Genomic DNA, 19683 nt, shown 5'->3' with positions numbered 1-19683 from the left:
TTCCTGGTTTTCAGAGATAACTGTAGCCATTCCTAAAATATATGACTCTGTGGGAATTGGTAAAATTTTATCATTTATGATATCGGAAGTAATAAAAAGAACATAGGCTTTCGAGCCAGAAAGTCCGGATTTTGAATGTATTGATTAGCTTATGAAACCTTGGGCAAGTTCCTTAACCACTGAGTCTCAGTTTCTCCATCAGAGGACTAATGGTGTTGCTAGTTTACTGGATCTCTGTGATGATATACCATGTAGCACAGAATAGGCAGTGAATGTTCAGCATCTTATACTCATTGGTCCCAACCCCATTTCATTCTTTTACTTAAGAGAACTCATTTCTAAGAAGTTGTCTTCCCTTGAGTATGGTGTTAGTAAATCTCTTGAATTGCCTGCCTATGGTGGCCAGGACTCCCTGGTGCTTTGACCGGGATTACTAATGCCAACATTGTATGTTTTTCCCCAGCTATCTCTTAAATCCCTACACCGTCTTGTCTTGTGTTGCCAAGTCTACCTGTGCCATCAACAACACCCTCATTGCTTTCTTCATTTTGACCACGATAAAAGGTAAGGCTCCAGAGGAAAGCGCAAAGCTCAGTCCCTGATTTGTGCAGGGTTTTGTAATACTTCTGCTGTGGATTTTTTTTTAAAAAGCAGTCCAACATATAAGAATATATTTTTTTAATTACACAAGTAATACAAGATTATTCTAGGAAATTTAGATAAGCTGAGAAAAAAATTAATTAAAAGATGCTGAAATCCTACTACTCAGAGAGTTATTATTAACACAGTTGGAAAAAAATAAACAATGGGACGCCTGCTTGGCTCAGTCAGAAGAGCATGCGACACGATCTTGGGGTCGTGTGTTCAAGCCCCGAGCTGGGTATAGAGATTATTTTAAAAAATAAATAAAGTTTGAAAAACAAACAGAAGAACTGAGAAAAAGCTTATGAGAATAGCAGCCCTCAGCCTCTCTTCCCATCCCTAGTTCAACTTCGAAAGAACTACTTTCTGGCTTTTGCTGGTATTTACTTCCATATTTCTTTTTTAAGATTTTATTTATTTATTTATTAGAGAGAGATAGAGAAAGCACAAGCAGGGGGGAGGGGGAGAGGGAGAGGGAGAAGCAGGCTTCCCACTGAGCAGAGAGCCTGGTGCGGGACTCGATCCAGGACTCTGGGATCATGACCTGAGCCAAAGGCGGACGCTTAACCGACTGAGCCACCCAGGCTCTCCTACTTCCATATTTCTAAGTAAGATCTCATATTGCTATTTCCTGAATTATAAATTTTAGACATTATTTATTGCATTCCTCTGCTGGGAGATAAAGATTCAGCTCTTTTGTATCATCACTTCCCCTTTACCTAATTTTCTTAGAGAAGTTGTATCACAGGTTTGATTAATCAGTAGTCAGTACCTATAGTTTATGACTCTGTATGTATTATTCATTGTTGGGCAAAGTAGTAACTACTTTTTCTTTCTTGTATAACCTTTTCTTTTTCCTGGGGTTAATAATTATCTTTTTTTTTTTTTTTTTTGCTTGTTTTTTTGTTTTTGCTTAGTCTTTTTGTAACAATCCCTTTCCCCCAGCTGTTCTGCTAGACCTATCAAGTGCAGTTTTTAAAAAATGTTTAATGCATCAAACAGTATATCAGTTCCATTATTTTTCTGAAGACCTCTCTCACACATCCTCCATCCTGCCCCAGTTCTGCCCTCTTTGTTTTCTGGGCCTGGTGCAAAGCTGTCGTACTGGGACTTCCCTTTATAATTCTCCTGTGTCGTTTCCCTTTTTTCCTGGATTCCTTCTCTCCTTCATTGATTTTTTCCTCCGTTTTGCTGAAGTATTTCCTCTAGTAGTTTCCAAAAAAAAGGGTGTATGAGGGGCACCTGGCTGGCTCCGTCAGTAGAGCGTGCGACTCTTGATCTCGGGGTTGTAAGTTTGAACCCCATGTTGGGTGTAGAGATTACTTAAAAATAAAAATCTTAAAAAAAGGAGTAGGTGTATGAGATACATATTTTGAGTCATTCTTTGTCTGAAAAATGTCTTTATTCTAGTTTAGCACTAAATAGTTGGGACAAGGTATAGAATTCTAGACTGGAAAAACTTTTCCTTCAGAATTTTGAAGGCATTACTTCACTGTCTTCTAGCATCCTGGTTGCTATTAAGCAGTTTGATGCCATTAAATGTAATCTAATGTTTTCTGAAAGATTCAGTGTTTTGAAATTTTATGATGCCATGTCTTGACATGGGTCTTTTTCCATTGATTATGCTGGGCACTTGGTAGGCCCTTTCAGTTTAGACACCAGTGTCCTTTAGTTCTAGAAGGTGTTCTTGTACTAGTTTTCAAATTCTATTTTCTCTGTCCTCTTGTTTGGGACATATATTGGATATTGGCCTTTCTTGACTGATCTAATTGGCATTTTATTTTCAGTGGACTTTTCCATCTTTTTTGGTGACTTTTGCTGGGACACTACTATGTTTTTATCTTCCAACTCTTCTACTGAATTTTTAAATTTTTAAAATTTTATATATATATATATTTTTAAATCTGTTTTTATATTCTTATGTTTATTTTTAAATTAAACTCTATGCCCAATGTGGGGCTTGAACTCATGACCCCAAGATCAAGAGTTGCATGCACTACAGATGAGCCAGCCAGGCGCCCCAAATTCTTTAATTATATTTTGAAGTTCTTTCTTCATCTCCAGTTGTTTCTTTGAAGCATCCTATTATTATTTTATCACCACAATATCCTTCCCTTATCTCTTGAGTTTTTGTTGTTGTTTTTTTAGTTTCCATCAGTTCTACACATAGTCCCTTTGTCTTTCTGGCCCCCCCCACCACCTTTTTCTTTTCCTGTTTGATTTGGGTTCTGTCTTTCACATGGGAGGGTTTTCTCTTATTTATAATCTTTGGCTGTCTGTCTTTTACTTAAAACTGGCACTAACATGTTCATTTGAGACCCTGTGAATGGGCAGAATCAGTCTTACCGAAAGGAGATCAGGCAGTGGGCTGGCCTTTTATCTTGAGGTATCCTTAAATGTCATTTATAGGTTTTCTTTTTCTCTGAAATGATTTAGGTTTTCTAAAGAAGAATCCGATGTCCTGCCTAAGGGTAATCAAGATGGATTTTGGGTGGGATGGGGGGCTCATGTGACCAACTGCTAGAGTTGAGAGAACAGGAACGGGTGATGTGGCTGATTACAGTATAAAGGGTTTATGTAATCTCATTACACTTCCCCTCAACCCATTACTGTGCATAGTATCCTCTAGACCTGTGCCTCTTTAGTGAGTGTTCTCTAGAACTGTGGTCTCGGGGGGTGGAGTAGTAGGTGGAAAGATGGGGTATGTAGGGGTTGTCACTTGGCTGCACATAGATGAGATGTGACCTGGGGTTCTGACTGGTCTGTATACAAACTTTCAGCTTGATTTCCATCTCTGTACCCCACTTTCGATAGTACCTGATGTCTTCAAGGTGCTGAATTTCTTGGAAACTCTAGGGGGTGAGTTGGCCTGATTTTTATTGCTGCTCCTCTCTGCAGGCCATTAAACTGTAATTTCTTCCATGTTGCTCAGTCATTTATCCCTCTTCCACCTGTTTTATGTTTCTGCTATTGTATTAAACTTTATTTTGCTATAATCTCCTCTTCTTTTTGTTTAAGACAAGTTTTATTCCTTTATTGTCATTTTAGTGAGGTTTTTGGAGGGAGAGAGGATATACATGTGATCAATCTACCAGTTTTAACAGGAAGTCTGTTAGCATTTGGAGTATATATTTCCAGATTTTTTTCCCCTCTTTTTTCTTTCAGACTTTTAAATACTGTTATTTAACTATTGCCACAAAAATGTTATTTAACAGGGGCGCCTGGGTGGCTCAGTTGGTTAAGCAACTGCCTTCGGCTCAGGTCATGATCCTGGAGTCCCGGGATCGAGTCCCGCATCGGGCTCCCTGCTCGGCAGGGAGTCTGCTTCTCCCTCTGACCCTCCTCCCTCTCATGCTCTCTGTCTCTCATTCTCTCTCTCGCAAAAAAAAAAAAAAAAATGTTATTTAACAAACTACTCCAAAACTCAGTGGCTTAAAGCAACAATAAGCCTTTACTTGGTTCATATATCTGAAAGTCAGCTAGGGATCAGCTGATCTAGGTTAGACTTGTCTAGGCAGTTTGTTGGTTTCACTGGGGGCTCATTCATGCATTAATGGCTGGCTGTAGTTGGCTAATCTAGGCTGGGCTCTTCTCCACATGTCTGTCATCCTCCTGGACCAGGGGACTAAATTAGGCATGGTCTTCTCATAGTGATAGCAGAGGTACAACTGTGAACAAGCCCGATCAGGCATGCACTTTTTAAGTTTCTGGTTGCATCACACATGCTAACATCCTGCGGATCAGAACAACACATGGCTGAGCTTGTGGTGGAGACTTCCATCCTGTCCACAATGGGAGGACATTGCAAAGTTATATAACAAAGAGCCTGGACATAGGGAGGGGTGGAGAATTGGGGTCAATAATATAATCTACACATATATTAATAAACACCTAGCCATGTTTAATGGCTACATACTATTCTATTGTATGGATGAAATGTGTAGAAATTTTTTTTTTTTTTTAAGATTTTATTTATTTATTTGACAGAGAGAGACACAGCGAGAGAGGGAACACAAGCAGGGGGAGTGGGAGAGGGAGAAGCAGGCTTCCCGCGGAGCAGGGAGCCCGATGTGGGGCTCGATCCCAGGACCCTGGGATCATGACCTGAGCCGAAGGCAGATGCTTAACGACTGAGCCACCCAGGCGCCCCTGAAATGTGTAGAAATTCTTTAACCAACTTCTACTATTAAATACTTAGCTAATTTTTTAGTTTTCAGCTATTTAAATAATACTACAGTTAATTTTCTATTGTATAGTAATTTCCACACCCATGTATAGTTATTTTCTTACAGTGAAGTCCTGGAAAGAGAATTATTGTATCACTGGGTGTGTACCTTCTTTAGGATTTCTGAAATTTGTTACTAAATTGCCTTCAAGAGTTTTACCAATTTATATTCCCATAAGAAGTGTATGAGAGTCTTTATTTCGCTACCTTGTTGCTGAATAGTTTGCATACTCAGGAAATAAAGAATCAAGAGTTATATAGAGTTTACATTCTCTTTCTAGGGTGGCATGGGAATGACTTAGGTCTTCATAAGACATTGTTTCTCTTGCAGTGGTTGTGGGTAGTCTTTCTGTAGGCTGTTTAATTTAACTTATTATCTGTGACTAGATATTGCATAACATGAATTTTCTTGTTCTGAAAATTGTGGTCATTTTGTTAGAAATGACTTTGAAATAGTGAAGACTCTTTGTTGTCTGTGCCTCAGTCCCTATTTCCAGAATGCCAGGCTCAGGTAGACCCACTCATTAAGGTACCTGGCTTTCATTAAAATAAGAACTCTATGCTGCAGCCTGGCAGAAGGGACTGAGCACCAGCCTTTGGAAATGCCACCTTGAAAATAGCCAAGTGCAGGGGCGCCTGGGTGGCTCAGTGGGTTAAGAGTCAACATTTGACTTTGGCTCAGGTCATGATATCTGGGTCCTGGGATCAAGCCCCATGTTGGGCTCCATGCTCAGCTGGGAGTTGGCTTGAGGATTCTCTCTCCCTCTCTGTCCCTCCCGCCACACATGTGCACGTGCGCACACACACATGCGCATTCTATCTTTCAGATAAATAAATAAATCTTTTTAAAAAAAATAGCCAAGTGCAGGGAAGCCTGGCTGGCTCAGTCAGTGGAGCATGCAACTCTTGATCTTCGGGTCATGAGTTTGAGCCCCATGTTGGGTGTAGAGATCAATCAATCAATCAATCAATACATACATACATACATAAATACATAAATAAGCAAGTCAGCCAGCCAGCCAGCCAGCCAAGTGCAAAGACAAAAAGACAGAAGACATGGGCTCTGAAGTTACATGCAAGAGGAGTTTCACACAAAAATGTGAGATATGCCATTTAAAAAAATGTCTTTTGTATGTTTCTTTAAATCAATGGAAAGATTTTGTTTTGGGGGAAGAACATGTAAAAAACTGTATGTATCTCTTTTGTGGCCACATTGTTTTTGGTTCCACAGAACAAAAATCCTTTTATTATATTGATCCAGATTTCTGTTAGATGAATACATAGACATTTTTGTAATGTTATACACACAATTTTGTTTTACTTTTTTTTCTTAAAGATTTTATTTAGGGGTGCCTGGGTGGCTCAGTCAGGTTAAGTGTTTGCCTTCAGCTCAGGTCATGATCCTAGGGTCCTGGGATTGAGCCCCGCATTGAGCTTCCTGCTCTGTGGGGAGCCTGCTTCTCCCTCTCCCTCTGCTGCTCCCACTGCTTGTCCTCTCTCTCTTTCTCTCTCATCAAATAAATAAATAAATAATCTTTATTTATTTATTTTAAAGATTTTATTTATTTATTTGACAGAGAGAGACACAGCGAGAGCAGGAACACAAGCAGGGGGAGTGGGTGAGGGAGAAGCAGGCTTCCCACGGAGCAGGGAGCCCAATGTGGGGCTCGATCCCAGGACCCAGGTGCCCCAATAAATAATCTTTAAAAAAATAAATAAATAGGGATGGGGCACCTGGGTGGCTCAGTCGTTAAGCGTCTGCCTTTGGTTCAGGTCATGATCCCAGGGTCCTGGGATCGAGCCCCGCATCGGGTTCCCTGCTCCGTGGGAAGCCTGCTTCTCCCTCTCCCACTCCCCCTGCTTGTGTTCCCACTCTCGCTGTGTCTCTCTCTGTCAAATAAATAAATAAAATTTTTAAATAAATAAATAAATAAATAAATAAATAAATAAAGACTTTATTTATTTATTTGACAGAGAGAGAGAGAGAGAGAGAGCACACAAGTAGGGGGAGCGGCAGGCAGAGGGATAGGGAAAAGCAGGCTCCCCGCAGAGCAGGGAGCCTGATGCAGGACTCAATCCCAGGACCCTGGGATCATGACCTGAGCCGAAGGCAGACTGCTTAACCAACTAAGCCACCCAGGTGCCCCCATTTTGTTTTACTTTTATCACTTATTTCATGTGAATTGTGTGACGTTGGTCACATGTTTGTCAGTTTCTATAAATCTAAATTTAGGGGTTTTTTTTGTTTGTTTTAACTTTTAGGAGCAGTTCATGTAAGTAGTTGAAGTACTTGGTAAGAATAAAATTCAAACGTATAAAAAGAGAAGTAAATGTCTTTCATCACCCTGCCCCACCTCTATTTCCATTCCTTGGTATATTTGTTGTGGGGTCCCAGACTTTCCCTTTTGTTGGACATTTAAGTTATTTTCCATTGTTGGCAGCTGTAAACAAAGACCATCACAAATAGCAATCTATTAAAATCTGTCAAAATATTTGAAGAATTCTATTTTAGTTGGGTCTCTGAATCACTCTCTTTGAGTATATTAATAATCTCTACTGACAGAATATACAATAAAGTTGGTTCACTTATAAAACCTGTGAGTCATTTTTCTACATTTCACATTTGTACCACATAATTCAATTTTAATAAAATTTATAAAGGAATAATTCACTCTTCATTTAAAGAAGAAAATAGTTGGGGGGCACCTGGGTGGCTCAATCAGTTAAGCATCTGCCTTCAGCTCAGGTCATGATCCCAACGTCCGGGGATCAAGTCCCACATCAGGCTCCCTGCTCAGTGGGGAGTCTGCTTCTCCCTCTCCCCGCCACCCCCTACCCTGCTCTGCTCTCTCTCTTTCTCAAATAAATGAAATCTTTTTTTCTTAAGATTTTATTTATTTATTTGAGAGAGCGAGAATGAGAGAGAGGGAGCACATAAGAGGGGGAAGGGTCAGAGGGAGAAGCAGACTTCCCGTTGAGCAGGGAGCCCAATGTGGGACTAGATCCCGGGACTCCAGAATCATGACCTGAGCCGAAGGCAGTCGCTTAACTAACTGAGCCACCCAGGTGCCCCTCAAATAAATAAAATCTTTAAAAAAATTTTTTTAAAGGGGCACCTGGGTGGCTCAGTCGTTAAGCGTCTGCCTTCGGCTCGGGTCATGATCCCAGGGTCCTGGGATCGAGCCCCGCATTGGGCTCCCTGCTCTGCAGGAAGCCTGCTTCTCCCTCTTCCACTCTCCCTGCTTGTGTTCCCTCTCTCGCTGTGTCTTTCTCTGTCAAATAAATAAATAAAATCTTTAAAAAAAAAAATTTTTTTTTTTTTTTAAAGTTGGGAGAGAACAGTTGGGAGAATTCACACAGAAGGAATATAAGTGACTAAAAAATATGGAAAAATATTCAAGTCCATAGATAATCAATAAAAGCAAATTGAAATAACACAGGAGTGGCTTATTTTTTTTCCCTTTCAAATTGGCAAAGATTTTAGAAGATAACTCTCTGTGCTGACAAGGGTGCTGTCAGATAGGCATTCTCCTACGTGGGGAGTTGACTTAGAAATCAGTACAGGCCTCTTGGGAAACAGTTTAGCAATAGTCTTAAAATGTTTGTACTTTTGATTTATTAATTCTACTTTTGAGAACCTATCCAAAAACAGTGCAGAATATAGACAAAGCTTTATGATACAAAGCCATTAACTGCAGGATTATTTATAATGACTAGAAAAAATGGAAAATACCTCAAAACAGAGAGGTCCCTCTGGCCCCCCCACCAATTGCATATGCCTGCATGCAAGTGCAAGCACTCTCTCTCTGAAAAAAAACAGATCTCAAAATAGAGAGAGGAATTGCTACATAAAGAATGGTTTGCCCATGTGTTTAAAAATAATTGTAGGGGTGCCTGGGTGACTTAGTCGGTTAAGCAGCCGGCTCTTGATTTTGTCTCAGTCACAATCTCGTGGTCCTGGGATCGAGCCCTGGGTCAGGCTCTGTGCTCAGCAGGGAGTCTGCTTGAGGATTCTCTCTCTCCCTCTTCCTCTGCCCCTCCCCCCACTCACACTCTCAAATAAATAAGTACATAAATCTTTAAAAAATAATTGCAAATTATGAGGATACTTATTTTTTAAGACAGAATACAAGATTGTATATTTTAATAAAATATAATCTCAACTATATTAAAACAACAAAAATAGAAAATAGATTCCAAAAGCATACTTATTTCTGTAGAGTAAGCTCATGTTTCTGTTTCCTTTTCATATCTGTTTTTTCCCAAAGTTTGTTTAGTGGGCACATAATTAAAAACAAATTTACTTGATTGATAAGAAGTTAGGGACAGTGGAAGTAAACTTGGCAACTCCCCAGATTTCCATGGAGCTAGTGTCCCACAGAACAGAGTGTCCTCATTGGCTCTGTCCCCTTCTCCTGCTTGTTCTCCTTTGGCCTCCTTTGTGGCAGTCTAGGGTTGCCTGGGACACATCAAGAGCTACAGGCCAGGACAAGGCCCAGGCCATTGTATTGTGATGTCCTTTTTGTGGAGTTGGCCAGCAAACAGGTCTAAGGTCAGGGTTGATGTTATTTTAGTGGAACAGTTTGGGTTTCACTTCAAAGGTTAGGGCTTTCGGTCAAGGGGTCGTCTGCTTTTCAGTGGCTAGTTAAAATATTCCATCTCTGAAATAATCATTAGGCTTTAAAAAGGGAAACAAACAGGGGCGCCTGGGTGGCTCAGTCGTTAAGCGTCTGCCTTCGGCTCAGGTCACGATCCCAGCGTCCTGGGATTGAGCCCCGCATCAGGCTCCCTGCTCCTCCCTCTCCCACTCCCCCTGCTTGTGTTCCCTCTCTTGCTGTGTCTCTGTCAAATAAATAAAATCTTAAAAATAAATAAATAAAAAGGGAAACAAACAGATGTTAATGGGTAGTCTTGCTTGTTCACTATTGGTGTTTGTCAATAATGAGATGTTCCAAACTAGGAATTCTTAAGATTTGCCACCTGAGGACCCTTCCAACTCTCCTTGTTTCACCAAAAGAGGTGTGTGTGCGCGACAGGACTTGCTTCTCAAGGAGAAAGAAGGACTCTCAGAGGCAGTCCAGGGCAATTAAGAGCTCAGGCTACTCTGATGTCGGACAGACCTGGTAGCTAATCCCAGCTCCCGTATTTCCTGGCTGTATCACCTTGACCAAATCAGTTAACTGTTCTGGTCCTCAGTTTCCTTATCTATAACATGGGATTGAGACAGTCCCTACTGTGCAGAGCAAATATAAAGATGGTACATGTAAAACACAGCATGGTGTGGGGGATGTACTAAGAGCCCAGTAAATAGTGATGCTGGTTGTTACTCTTAATAATGCCCTCTTTTTTAAAAGATCCCTCAGGATTGATAGGGGCTCCCTGAGCCTTCTGGGGAGGACTTGGAGGTAAAAATGAGAGGGTCTCTTCCTGGAGCTCAGCCCTGGAAGAGCAATGGCAGAGCAATGATCCTTAGGCCTAAGCCATCGCTTCCATATGGGGCTCCTCTAGGGTAAAGCCCTGCCCATGATAAAGCAGCCTGCGTTTTTTTCAGATCACAGCAGCTTCAAAACTTGCTAGTTTCTAGTTACCAGCTCTGTAGCCCTGGACAAATCACAAAGCCTCGGGAGCTTCCATTTGATCACAGAGATAATGTCTGCCTCATAGATTAGTGGAAGAATAAACAAGAAATAAAAAGTGCTTAGCATACTTCCTTAGCACAACCCATTCAACAAATAGTTGCTCTGCTTATCGTGATTTTTATGGATTGAGATCAAGAAGGTAGCATAGTGATGTAGTTAAAGAGTGTGGGGTTTGAAATGAGACTGGGTTCAAATCCTATTATTATTATTCACTAGTTTTGTGACCCTGGGCAAACAACCTTTTTGTGCTTCAGTTTTCTTTTCTGTAAAATGGGAATAATAATAGTACCCACCTTATGGAGTTATTGGAAGGACTTAATACATGTAAAGTGCTTACAGCTGTGGCCAGAGCAGAGTATGTGCTCAATTAATTATTATCATCACTGATATGGATGGTCTACTCCGAGGGTGCCTGCCCTGTTAAAAGAGCACTTGGCATGGAATGTAGTACGGTGGGCCAGCCCCCAGCATCAGCTCCTCTTTCCCAGCAATCTTGCTTTTTGCTCAGGCCCTAGTGCAGCTTCCTCTTCTGAGAGTCCTAGAGGATCTCAGCCCTTTTCGTCATGTTCTGGTCTGTCCCACTGTCTGTCCTGGTACAGGTCACTGTCTGTGACCCCTCTCTGCTCATTCCACTTATAGTCCATATCTTGAACCAGCCCCGAGAGCCCCACCTCGTCTGCATTCCTGCTCTATCCTGTAGCTCTGCCACTACCCGGGCCCAGATGGCTTCAAGGTACAGTGCCTGGGAGGCACTGTTACCCCAAGTCTTGCCAAGGCTTGATTTGGCCCCCGCCCTGATACAAAGAGAGAGTTGGAAAACATACTCAAAGCTAGATGGGTAGATAATGAAATTCCCAGATACTATAGCCTGGGCATACACATGTGACTGATTTACTTTAATAGTCCCATCATAAGGCCAGAGACTAGGGCTTGGACAGAAAACCTAGTATCCAAGTATCTGGGCCGTACTAGCAGATAAATAGTAGGCTGTCTTGTTTTGGTAAAACAGTCCTCTTGGCATAGTTCCTCCCGGCTAGATGAGTACGATGCCCTAGCTCTTGTCCAGATGGGGCTGCAGTTACAGGCATTATTTGAGATGTCATGTCTGGGCCTGTCGGTCAGTGCTTTGGGATGATTGTGCAGTCTATCACCTGACCCCTACCTACCTGCGTGCCGAGACTTTGTAGATTATAACTTTTTATTTGAAGTATTTATAAGATATATACAGAAAGTGCACAAATTGTTAGTGTACAGTTCCATGAATTTTCACAAAATGATGAGTAATCAGCACTCAGATTAAGAAACAGAATGTTACCAACATCCACAAGAGCCCCTTTTGTGCCCTTTCCCAGTCATTCCTCCCAACGCTTGCCTTGTTTTTGCCTGTCAAGCTAATTATAGCCCCCTCCACCCTTCTGTCCCTCGCCCTCCTGCCTGTGTTCTTGCTGTTCCCTTGGACTGCCAGGCCTCGCCTAATCATTGTTCAGAACTTAGGTGTCAGCTTCCCCTGATGGGCTAGCTTCGTACTTTCCTCCCTCCGTATTTTGCCACTGGTTACTGGGAGCTCCCTGAGGACAGCGACTGTCCCAGTTACCAGTCTTCCTGGCACCCAGCACAGGCTTGGCGTAGAGCAGGCACTCCAGAAGTGTTTGCACATCGCATAGTTTATCTAAAATATTTGAAGTCACCTTTTACTTTTCTCTCTCTCTTTTTTTTTTCTTTAAGTCGGCTCCACGCCCAGGATGGGGCTTGAACTCACGACCCTGGCTTGCTCTACTGACTGAGCCAAGCAGGTGCCCCTCCTTTTACTTTTCTTTATCTTTCCGGACCTTGCCCCAAGCACATATCATCATCCCTCTGCCTTCTTAATCCATTCATCTTGCCCCTTCAGGCTTTTTTCAAAATGTATCAGCCCTCTCTGAGTCTCTTATGTGTCTCCGTACTCCCCCTCACTTTTGCTCAGACTGTGCATGTGCATCCACACCTGGCCCAGCATCCCACACACCAGGCTCCTGACTGTTGGAGCACCACATTTCTGCCTCTGGACCACAGGCCTCTGCCATCCAGTAATTTACTCCACAGAGAGCCTTCTCTGTGCCCAGACCCCTGCCACAAGTCCTCAACTTCTATTCAGCAGGCTCCGTTGATTCAAAAGTCAGATTTCTTCTGTGCTTTGCCCATGTTTCATTACCTGTGTTTTAACACTTGCTAAGTTTTCCTTCCTTAAGAACCTGGTTTCAACTAGACTGATTGTGGTGCTCATTTAGCAATATACACAAATATCAAATCATTATGCTCTACACTTGAAACTAATACAATGCTATATGTCAATTATATCTCAATAAAAAAGAAACACTGGTTTTCTTTAGTGTGCTTGGATTTGTCAAAGGGATTCATATATATCACTGAATGACATTCATTCATTCATTCATCAGGTGTGCCAGGCACTGTGCTGGGTGCTGGAGGTTCAGAGTGAAGAGAGATTTATTGCCCTTCAGAAATTCACAGACAAGTGGGGAGAGAGAGCAACATTAGTAAATTGTTATGAGAGAGTATCAGTATTGAATGTGAGGGTATTAAATGAGGCTATTGAATGAATTAAGAGAATCGGCACTGGAATCATCTGAGTGATTCCATTATTTAAAATGATACATTATTACTTAACCTTCTGTTTCTGTACCTTGGTTTCTTTACCTGTAAAATGGGTAGAATAAAAATGGGTAGAAAAATAGAACCTTCACAAGATGCTTGTGATGTTTACTGAGGGCTTTTTTTTTTTTTTTTTTTTTTTTGAGTCCAGCGTTGTTCTGGATACAGAGGATAGGAGCCTGGCACCTAGTAAGTGACCATCATTAGCTATAATCACTACTGTTATCCTTTCTGCTTAGGCTTCATAGAGGAAGTAACATTTCAATTAGCCACTAGAGGATGGGTCTTTACCAGAAGTGGGGCAGGGAAGGACAGCTTGGGCAGAAGGAATAGGCTGAGAACAGACACAGGAATGAAAGGGCATGGTGTTTTCAGAAACTAGGGAATGGTCCAGAGTAGCTGGAGGATGGGATGTGTGTAGGAGAGCAGTGAGAGGTGAAGCTGGAGAATTAAGACCCAGATAGCGAAGTTTGTTGCTGGAGTTTGGACTTAATCCACTAGATGAAATAGAAGCATCAGAAGTGTTTAAAGAGGGGCTTGTCATGGTGTAATCTGTGTTTTAGGAGGATTCTTCTGGTACTTCTCTGGAGGACTAGATGGGAGGAGACTGGGATGACCATTGAGGAGGAGAAGCAACAGATGAGAGCAGGAACTGCAGGGGTGGATGTTCCAGAGGTTGACCAGCAGGCCGTGATGGCTGCTGGAGGGAGCGTGGGGCAGGGGAGGTGAAAGATCACTGCAGTATCCAGGGAGATATTGACACCACTTACTGGTAGAGAACAGCAGAAGGAACAGGTTTTTCCTTCTGAATGATTTCATCTAAGGAAGGAAGACTGCTTTTTCCTGATCTTCGGAGGAGGTGTTCTGAAACTCACAAGTCCGTTCTATTATGCTATGAGCCGTTTCTTCTCTCTTGGGCCTTATAAATAGTCAGCTGCTCCAGACAAGTAATTACTGATCTCAGGCAATTAAGGCAGGAGGTGGCTATGTTTATTTGGTTCCCTGGTGTCTCCTAGGAGAGAGAGGGGTGAAAGTCATGTGTTTGTTTTCGCCACATTTGTAAAAATGGATGGAGTTGGAACATCAGCCTCCCTCCTCTGCTAAAAGGGCCTCTTCTTTCTCTCACCCCAGTCTCTGCAGAAAGTCATGCTAAATTTAAAAGTTCTTTCCAGTTTTTTTCCCTCCCTTAGCTGGTTTCCTACAAAATGTTCAGATTTTTGGCCAAGTCAGGGAACCCTGAACCCACCCTAGCTGTTAGACTCCAGAACAGTACCTTCCCACCACTGCCATCTCCCTGGCTCAGAATTGACCTGGTCCTGGTTCTAGGCATCTGCGGCTCAGCGGGGATGTGGGGGCTTCTGCTGGTGGGCCAGCTTGGCTGGGCATGATCCTGTCCCTGCTCAGTCATGTTTACAAGTACCCTGGATATAGGACATCATGCCTGGCACTGATGAGCATGGTGAAACAGCCCACCCCAGAGAATTCTGTCCCTGGTCTTGTACTTCCAGCTTTTGCTCCTTTTTCTGCCTGCCTTCCATTTTCTTCAACCAGGAATTGTTCCTAGCTGCTGAGTTCCCTTGGTTTGAGGGGTGGAGCCCTCAAAGTTCTTTTCTCTCCACTCACTCTCCTATAAAGTAGTCACATTTGTAACCCTCCTCTTCCAAGGTGGCTCTGAGGTGTTTCAAGTATAGAGACTACTTTGGTCGGCAAAAAAAAATCCTAGGGATCGTCTCCTTCTGTTTGTTTTTGGAGCTGAGTTGGAAGAGAGGTAAAACCTCTCAGACTGAGTGGAGTGACTAGTCCCTCCTTTAATGAAATACCATTGAGAGGCTATATGTTATTTCCAGTAAACAGTTGACCCCACACTAATGAGAGTGACCATGAGTCCTATCATTTTATGAAACATTATCATTACAAGATACCAGCCTTGGACCATCAATCACACTCTCCTGATTTCTGGGCCCACTTTGAAACCTCTGTTGCAAATTTGGGTTCTCGAGCCTTGCTAAAGTTTTAGGGTACTCTGTGGTCCAAAACCAACTGAAAGAGAACAGCTATTTAGTTTTTTAGAAAAGAAATCAGTTGGGGCGCCTGGGTGGCTCAGTCGTTAAGCGTCTGCCTTTGGCTCAGGTCATGATCCCAGGGTCCTGGGATCGAGCCCCGCATCGGGCTCCCTGCTCCGCGGGAAGCCTGCTTCTCCCTCTCCCACTCCCCCTGCTTGTGTTCCCTCTCTCGCTGTGTCTCTCTCTGTCAAATAAATAAAATCTTTAAAAAAAAAAAAAAGAAATCAGTTTTGGGGCACCTGGATGGCTCAGTCGGTTGAGCATCCAACTCTTAGTTTCTGCTCAGGTCGTGGTCTCAGGGTCATGAGATTGAGCGTGGTGTTGCGCAGGCTCTAAGCTTAGTGCTCAGTGGGGAGTCTGCTTGAGATTCTCTCTCTCCCTCTGCCCCTTCCCCCCCAACCCCGCCCCTGCTCATGCGGGCATGCACGCGCCCTCTCTCTCTCTCTAAAATAAATAAATAAACCTTTTTTAAAAAGATTTTATTTATTTATTTGACAGAGAGCATAAGCAGGGGGAGCTGCAGTGGGAGAGGGAGAAGCAGGCTCCCCACTGAGCAGGGAGACCCATGTGGGGCTCAATTCCAGGACCCTGGGATCATGACCTGAGCCGAAGGCAGACACTTAACCCACTGAGCCACCAGTTGCCCCAATAAATAAACCTTTAAAAAAAAGGAAATCAGTTTTTTCTTATGACAAAAACAAAGCATGTTCATTATAGAAAGTTTAGAAAATACAGAGAAGCAAAAATTAAAAAAAAAAAAAATCTGTAACTCAACCACTAAGAGAAAATCATGTGAACGTGGGCCTAGTCTTTTAGTCTTTTTAAAAAAATTTACTTATGCATGTTTTTTTTAAAGAGATCATAGTATATCTTTTTTATAAATTTCAATTAATAGGATGTTATAGATATCTTTCCATGTCATTGCAAATTTGTTATATCATAGTGGTCCATTTTATGTAGGGAATGGGGACATTATTAATAAAAATTAATATACCTTAATAATAAGCACACGACTTGAAGATAGTGCATAAGGAAAGGGTATTGTAAAATAGGGATGGGTTTCCCAGCTCTGAATCGCTTAAGCGATAATTATGGGCTTTGTTGATAAGTTAAACAGGACATAGATGTTAATAGGCTTGATCCCTTTATTCATCTTTAGGCCAAAGTTTTGTGAAATCTTTCTTGGTCTGAAAATTTAAAGGAAACATAGTTGAGGTGTCTCAGGTTGCTAAAGTAAATAGTTTTGACTTCCTAGGTTTCCTTTCACAGGAAATCAAGCCAAGAAGCTCTCCCTGTGTGTGAGTTTGCATAGCATTTTGTACACAAGGAGACATGTGATAAGAACTTATTTGACCAGTTATGGGAAGTTTCTTGTTTGGGGGACTTGCCAAGTCTAACCCTGGTTGCTAAGGCTGGATTATTGCATATATTTATTTCTTTTTACAGGTAGTGCCTTCCTCAGTGCTATTTTTCTTGCCTTAGCAACATACCAGTCTCTGTACCCACTGACCTTGTTCGTTCCAGGACTCCTCTACCTCCTGCAGGTAAGCACTTGCTGGTCAGAAGCCAGCGCTCAAGTGACACTTAATACCTGGCCTGGTCATTGCCTGGGGGAAGGAAGGGCACGGCTCAGTTAAAGCAATGGGACTGGGTCCCTGTCTCACATTTACTTGCTTCTACTTGAAAACACGAACAGACACTTGACTAACTTTAAACAAAATGAGCCTAGTGACCATTAAATTCCAATTATGCACATCATTGCCAGTGTATGAGCGTATTTCATTTTACATGTTTATAGTTGGGATCTGCCAACCATCTTGCATTCTCCTCCTCTCATCCAATATTCATAGGCCCCTCTCTCAGCTCATTTTTTTTAAAAACTTCTGTATAGGGGCGCCTCGGTGGCTCAGTTGGTTGAGCGACTGCCTTCAGCTCAGGTCATGATCCTGGAGTCCCAGGATCGAGTCCCACATCGGGCTCCCTGCTCAGTGGGGAGTCTGCTTCTCCCTCTGACCTTCTCCCCTCTCATGTTCTCTCTCACTCTCTCTCTCTCATATAAATAAATAAAATCTTAAAAAAAAAAAACTTCTGTATAACAACACTCACCTTGTAAGGTTCTTGTAGGGATTAAATGTCGTGGGTGTCCCTAGTGCAATGCTGAGATCATGGCAGGTGATCAGTATTAATTGAAGAATACAGATTGCTGAAATTTATGGAGAACTTACTATGTCTGGCACTGTACTGAGCACTCTGCAGGCATCATTTCATTTCAAGCTCATAAGAACTTTATGGGGTAGGTCATATTATTAGCCATGTATTCGTCTAATATTAGCCATATTAGACACATGAATTGCAACTGGAATGTTGGGCGGTGCAGTCACTTGCCTAAGGTGACATGGCTGGCAAGTGACAGTGCTGAGATATGAACTCGGCCAGCCTGATGCAAGAGCCTGCCCTCTGTCTCTCTTTTCCACGCCATTGAGAATACACACATCTCCTCAAAAGCAAGAAACCACTTGCAGGTCCTGCATGGTCCAAATCCATTCTTAAACGAGAAACATTTCTTGAAAGTATACAGGGGACAGTGCTACCACTCAAACCAAGAAATGTCTGATTTCAGAGCCTTTGTTCTTAATTATAAGCACTGTTGCTAAAACTGAGTATATACCTCCATTTATTGAAATAGGCTATATGCTTGTCATTTTAAGTGACTTCATAATGTGTCTTTGTGTTGATGTACACAGTGATACATGATTTAGCTTGGTCTTCGTCCTGTGTGGGGAATTTGAAATGTGCCCTGGTTGTCACTGGTAGAAATAGTGTAGTAATTTGGTTTTCTTTAAGTTATTTCCTTAAGGCGTATTCCTCCAGCTGACTCACTGGACCCAAAGGTGTGAGAAGTTTCATAGTCCTAATTACGTAAGACTGGAGTGTTCACCAGAAAGCCTGAGCCAATTTGTAGTGCCACCATCAGCGTCTAGAGTGCAGTGCATCGGGGCGCCTGGCTGGCTCAGTCGGTAGAGCGTGAGAGTCTTGATCTCGGGGTTGTAAGTTCAAGCCCCATGTTGGGTGTAGAGATTACTTAAAAATAAAATCTTTTTTTTTTTTTTAAAGATTTATTTATTTATTTGAGAGAGAGAGATAGAGAGAGTGAGCCTGAGAGTGGGGAGGGTCAGAGGGAGAAGCAGAAGCAGACTCCCTGCTGAGCAGGGAGCCCGATGTGGGACTCCATCCTATGACTCCAGGATCATGACCTGAGCCGAAAGCAGTCGTTTAACCAACTGAGCCACCCAGACGTCCCAAAAATAAAATCTTTAAAAAAAAAAAAATGAAATGAAGTGCAGTGAACCATCTCCTCTCAGGTTTCCAGCACTGGCTTTTCAAATTTGACATATGATTGCTAGTCCAATAGATGTATCATTGCACTGTGAAGTTTTGCTTTGATTCTCTTTCTAGAGTCTTGTTGAATCCAAGAATTTTTCCACATAACAATATGCTGTTTGCATTTCCTTTATTCATATTTATAGTTCATTCTTTAGAAAGTCTGAACCCTAAGAGGAATGCATACAACCAGAATTTTTGTGCAACTATTTATCAAATAAATACCATTAAAAATATATTCATTTGTACACATGAACTGACTAAAATTTTTAAAATGGTTTTTTAAGCCAATTTCTAAATACTGCCTTTTGTAAAATCACTTTCATTTAAAACTCAAATTTCCTCCTGACATCAAGGGACAGTACAACTGAGTCACGGAATCGAGATGCTCAGCCAGTCACCTTATTCAGTCCCTTCTCTGTGCCTCAGAATGGGGATAATATAATATTAGTTACTGCAAAGGCTTAACACGTCAAGTATTAAAACAGAGTATAAGAGTTCATAGAAAGGACATGGTCATCAGTCTGAAGGTATGTGGGGTGATGAGGGGGGAAAGAAAATATTTCATTTTCTAGAGTCAAAGGAACTATAAAAATTAGTTTGTACTTCTTCCTTTGACACTACAAACCTACCTCCATTCTTCCAATGGAATCTCTAGAGGGTCCAGAAGGCAGGTTGCAGACAAGCTAATGTCTGATCAGTGCCAGAGGCAAAGCTGTTTTTCTCTTCCCAGGAAGAGACCCAGGAAGGCTTCAGGGTCAAAGGCAGGGGATGCTGCATCTGGATTCCTGGTGGGTCACTTATAAGAATGGTAGTTTAAGGGGCACCTGGGTGGCTCAGTTGTTAAGTATCTGCCTTCGGCTCAGGTCATGTTCCCAGGATCCTGGGATCGAGCCCCGCATCGGGCTCCCTGCTTGGCGGGGAGCCTGCTTCTCCCTCTCCTGCTCCCCCTGCTTCTGTTCCCTCTCTTGGTGTCTCTCTCTCAAAAAAAAAAAAAAAAAAAAAAAAAAAAAGAATGGTAGTTTAAGCTCATCGGGTCCCCTCCCCCCAACTTCACTCTTCCTCTGACCTTGGCTTATGGCCT

General features: G+C 42.2%; 1 protein-coding gene across 4 annotated transcripts in view; it reads left to right on the top strand.

Annotated features, from left to right (window-relative positions):
• PIGU (phosphatidylinositol glycan anchor biosynthesis class U) overlaps nt 1-19683 on the top strand; it is an 86549-nt gene that overhangs the window by 32118 nt on the left and 34748 nt on the right. For all 4 annotated transcript variants that reach the window (XM_036092254.2, XM_078057110.1, XM_036092252.2 and 1 more), the window contains 2 exons: nt 464-564; nt 16665-16762. In XM_036092254.2, coding sequence (XP_035948147.1) covers nt 464-564; nt 16665-16762 — 199 coding nt within the window. The remainder of the gene's footprint in view (nt 1-463; nt 565-16664; nt 16763-19683) is intronic.

Source organism: Halichoerus grypus, chromosome 10, assembly GCF_964656455.1.
Source record: "Halichoerus grypus chromosome 10, mHalGry1.hap1.1, whole genome shotgun sequence".
In the NCBI taxonomy this organism is placed as follows: domain Eukaryota; kingdom Metazoa; phylum Chordata; class Mammalia; order Carnivora; family Phocidae; genus Halichoerus; species Halichoerus grypus.
This window is presented reverse-complemented; position numbering and strand designations above follow the sequence as displayed.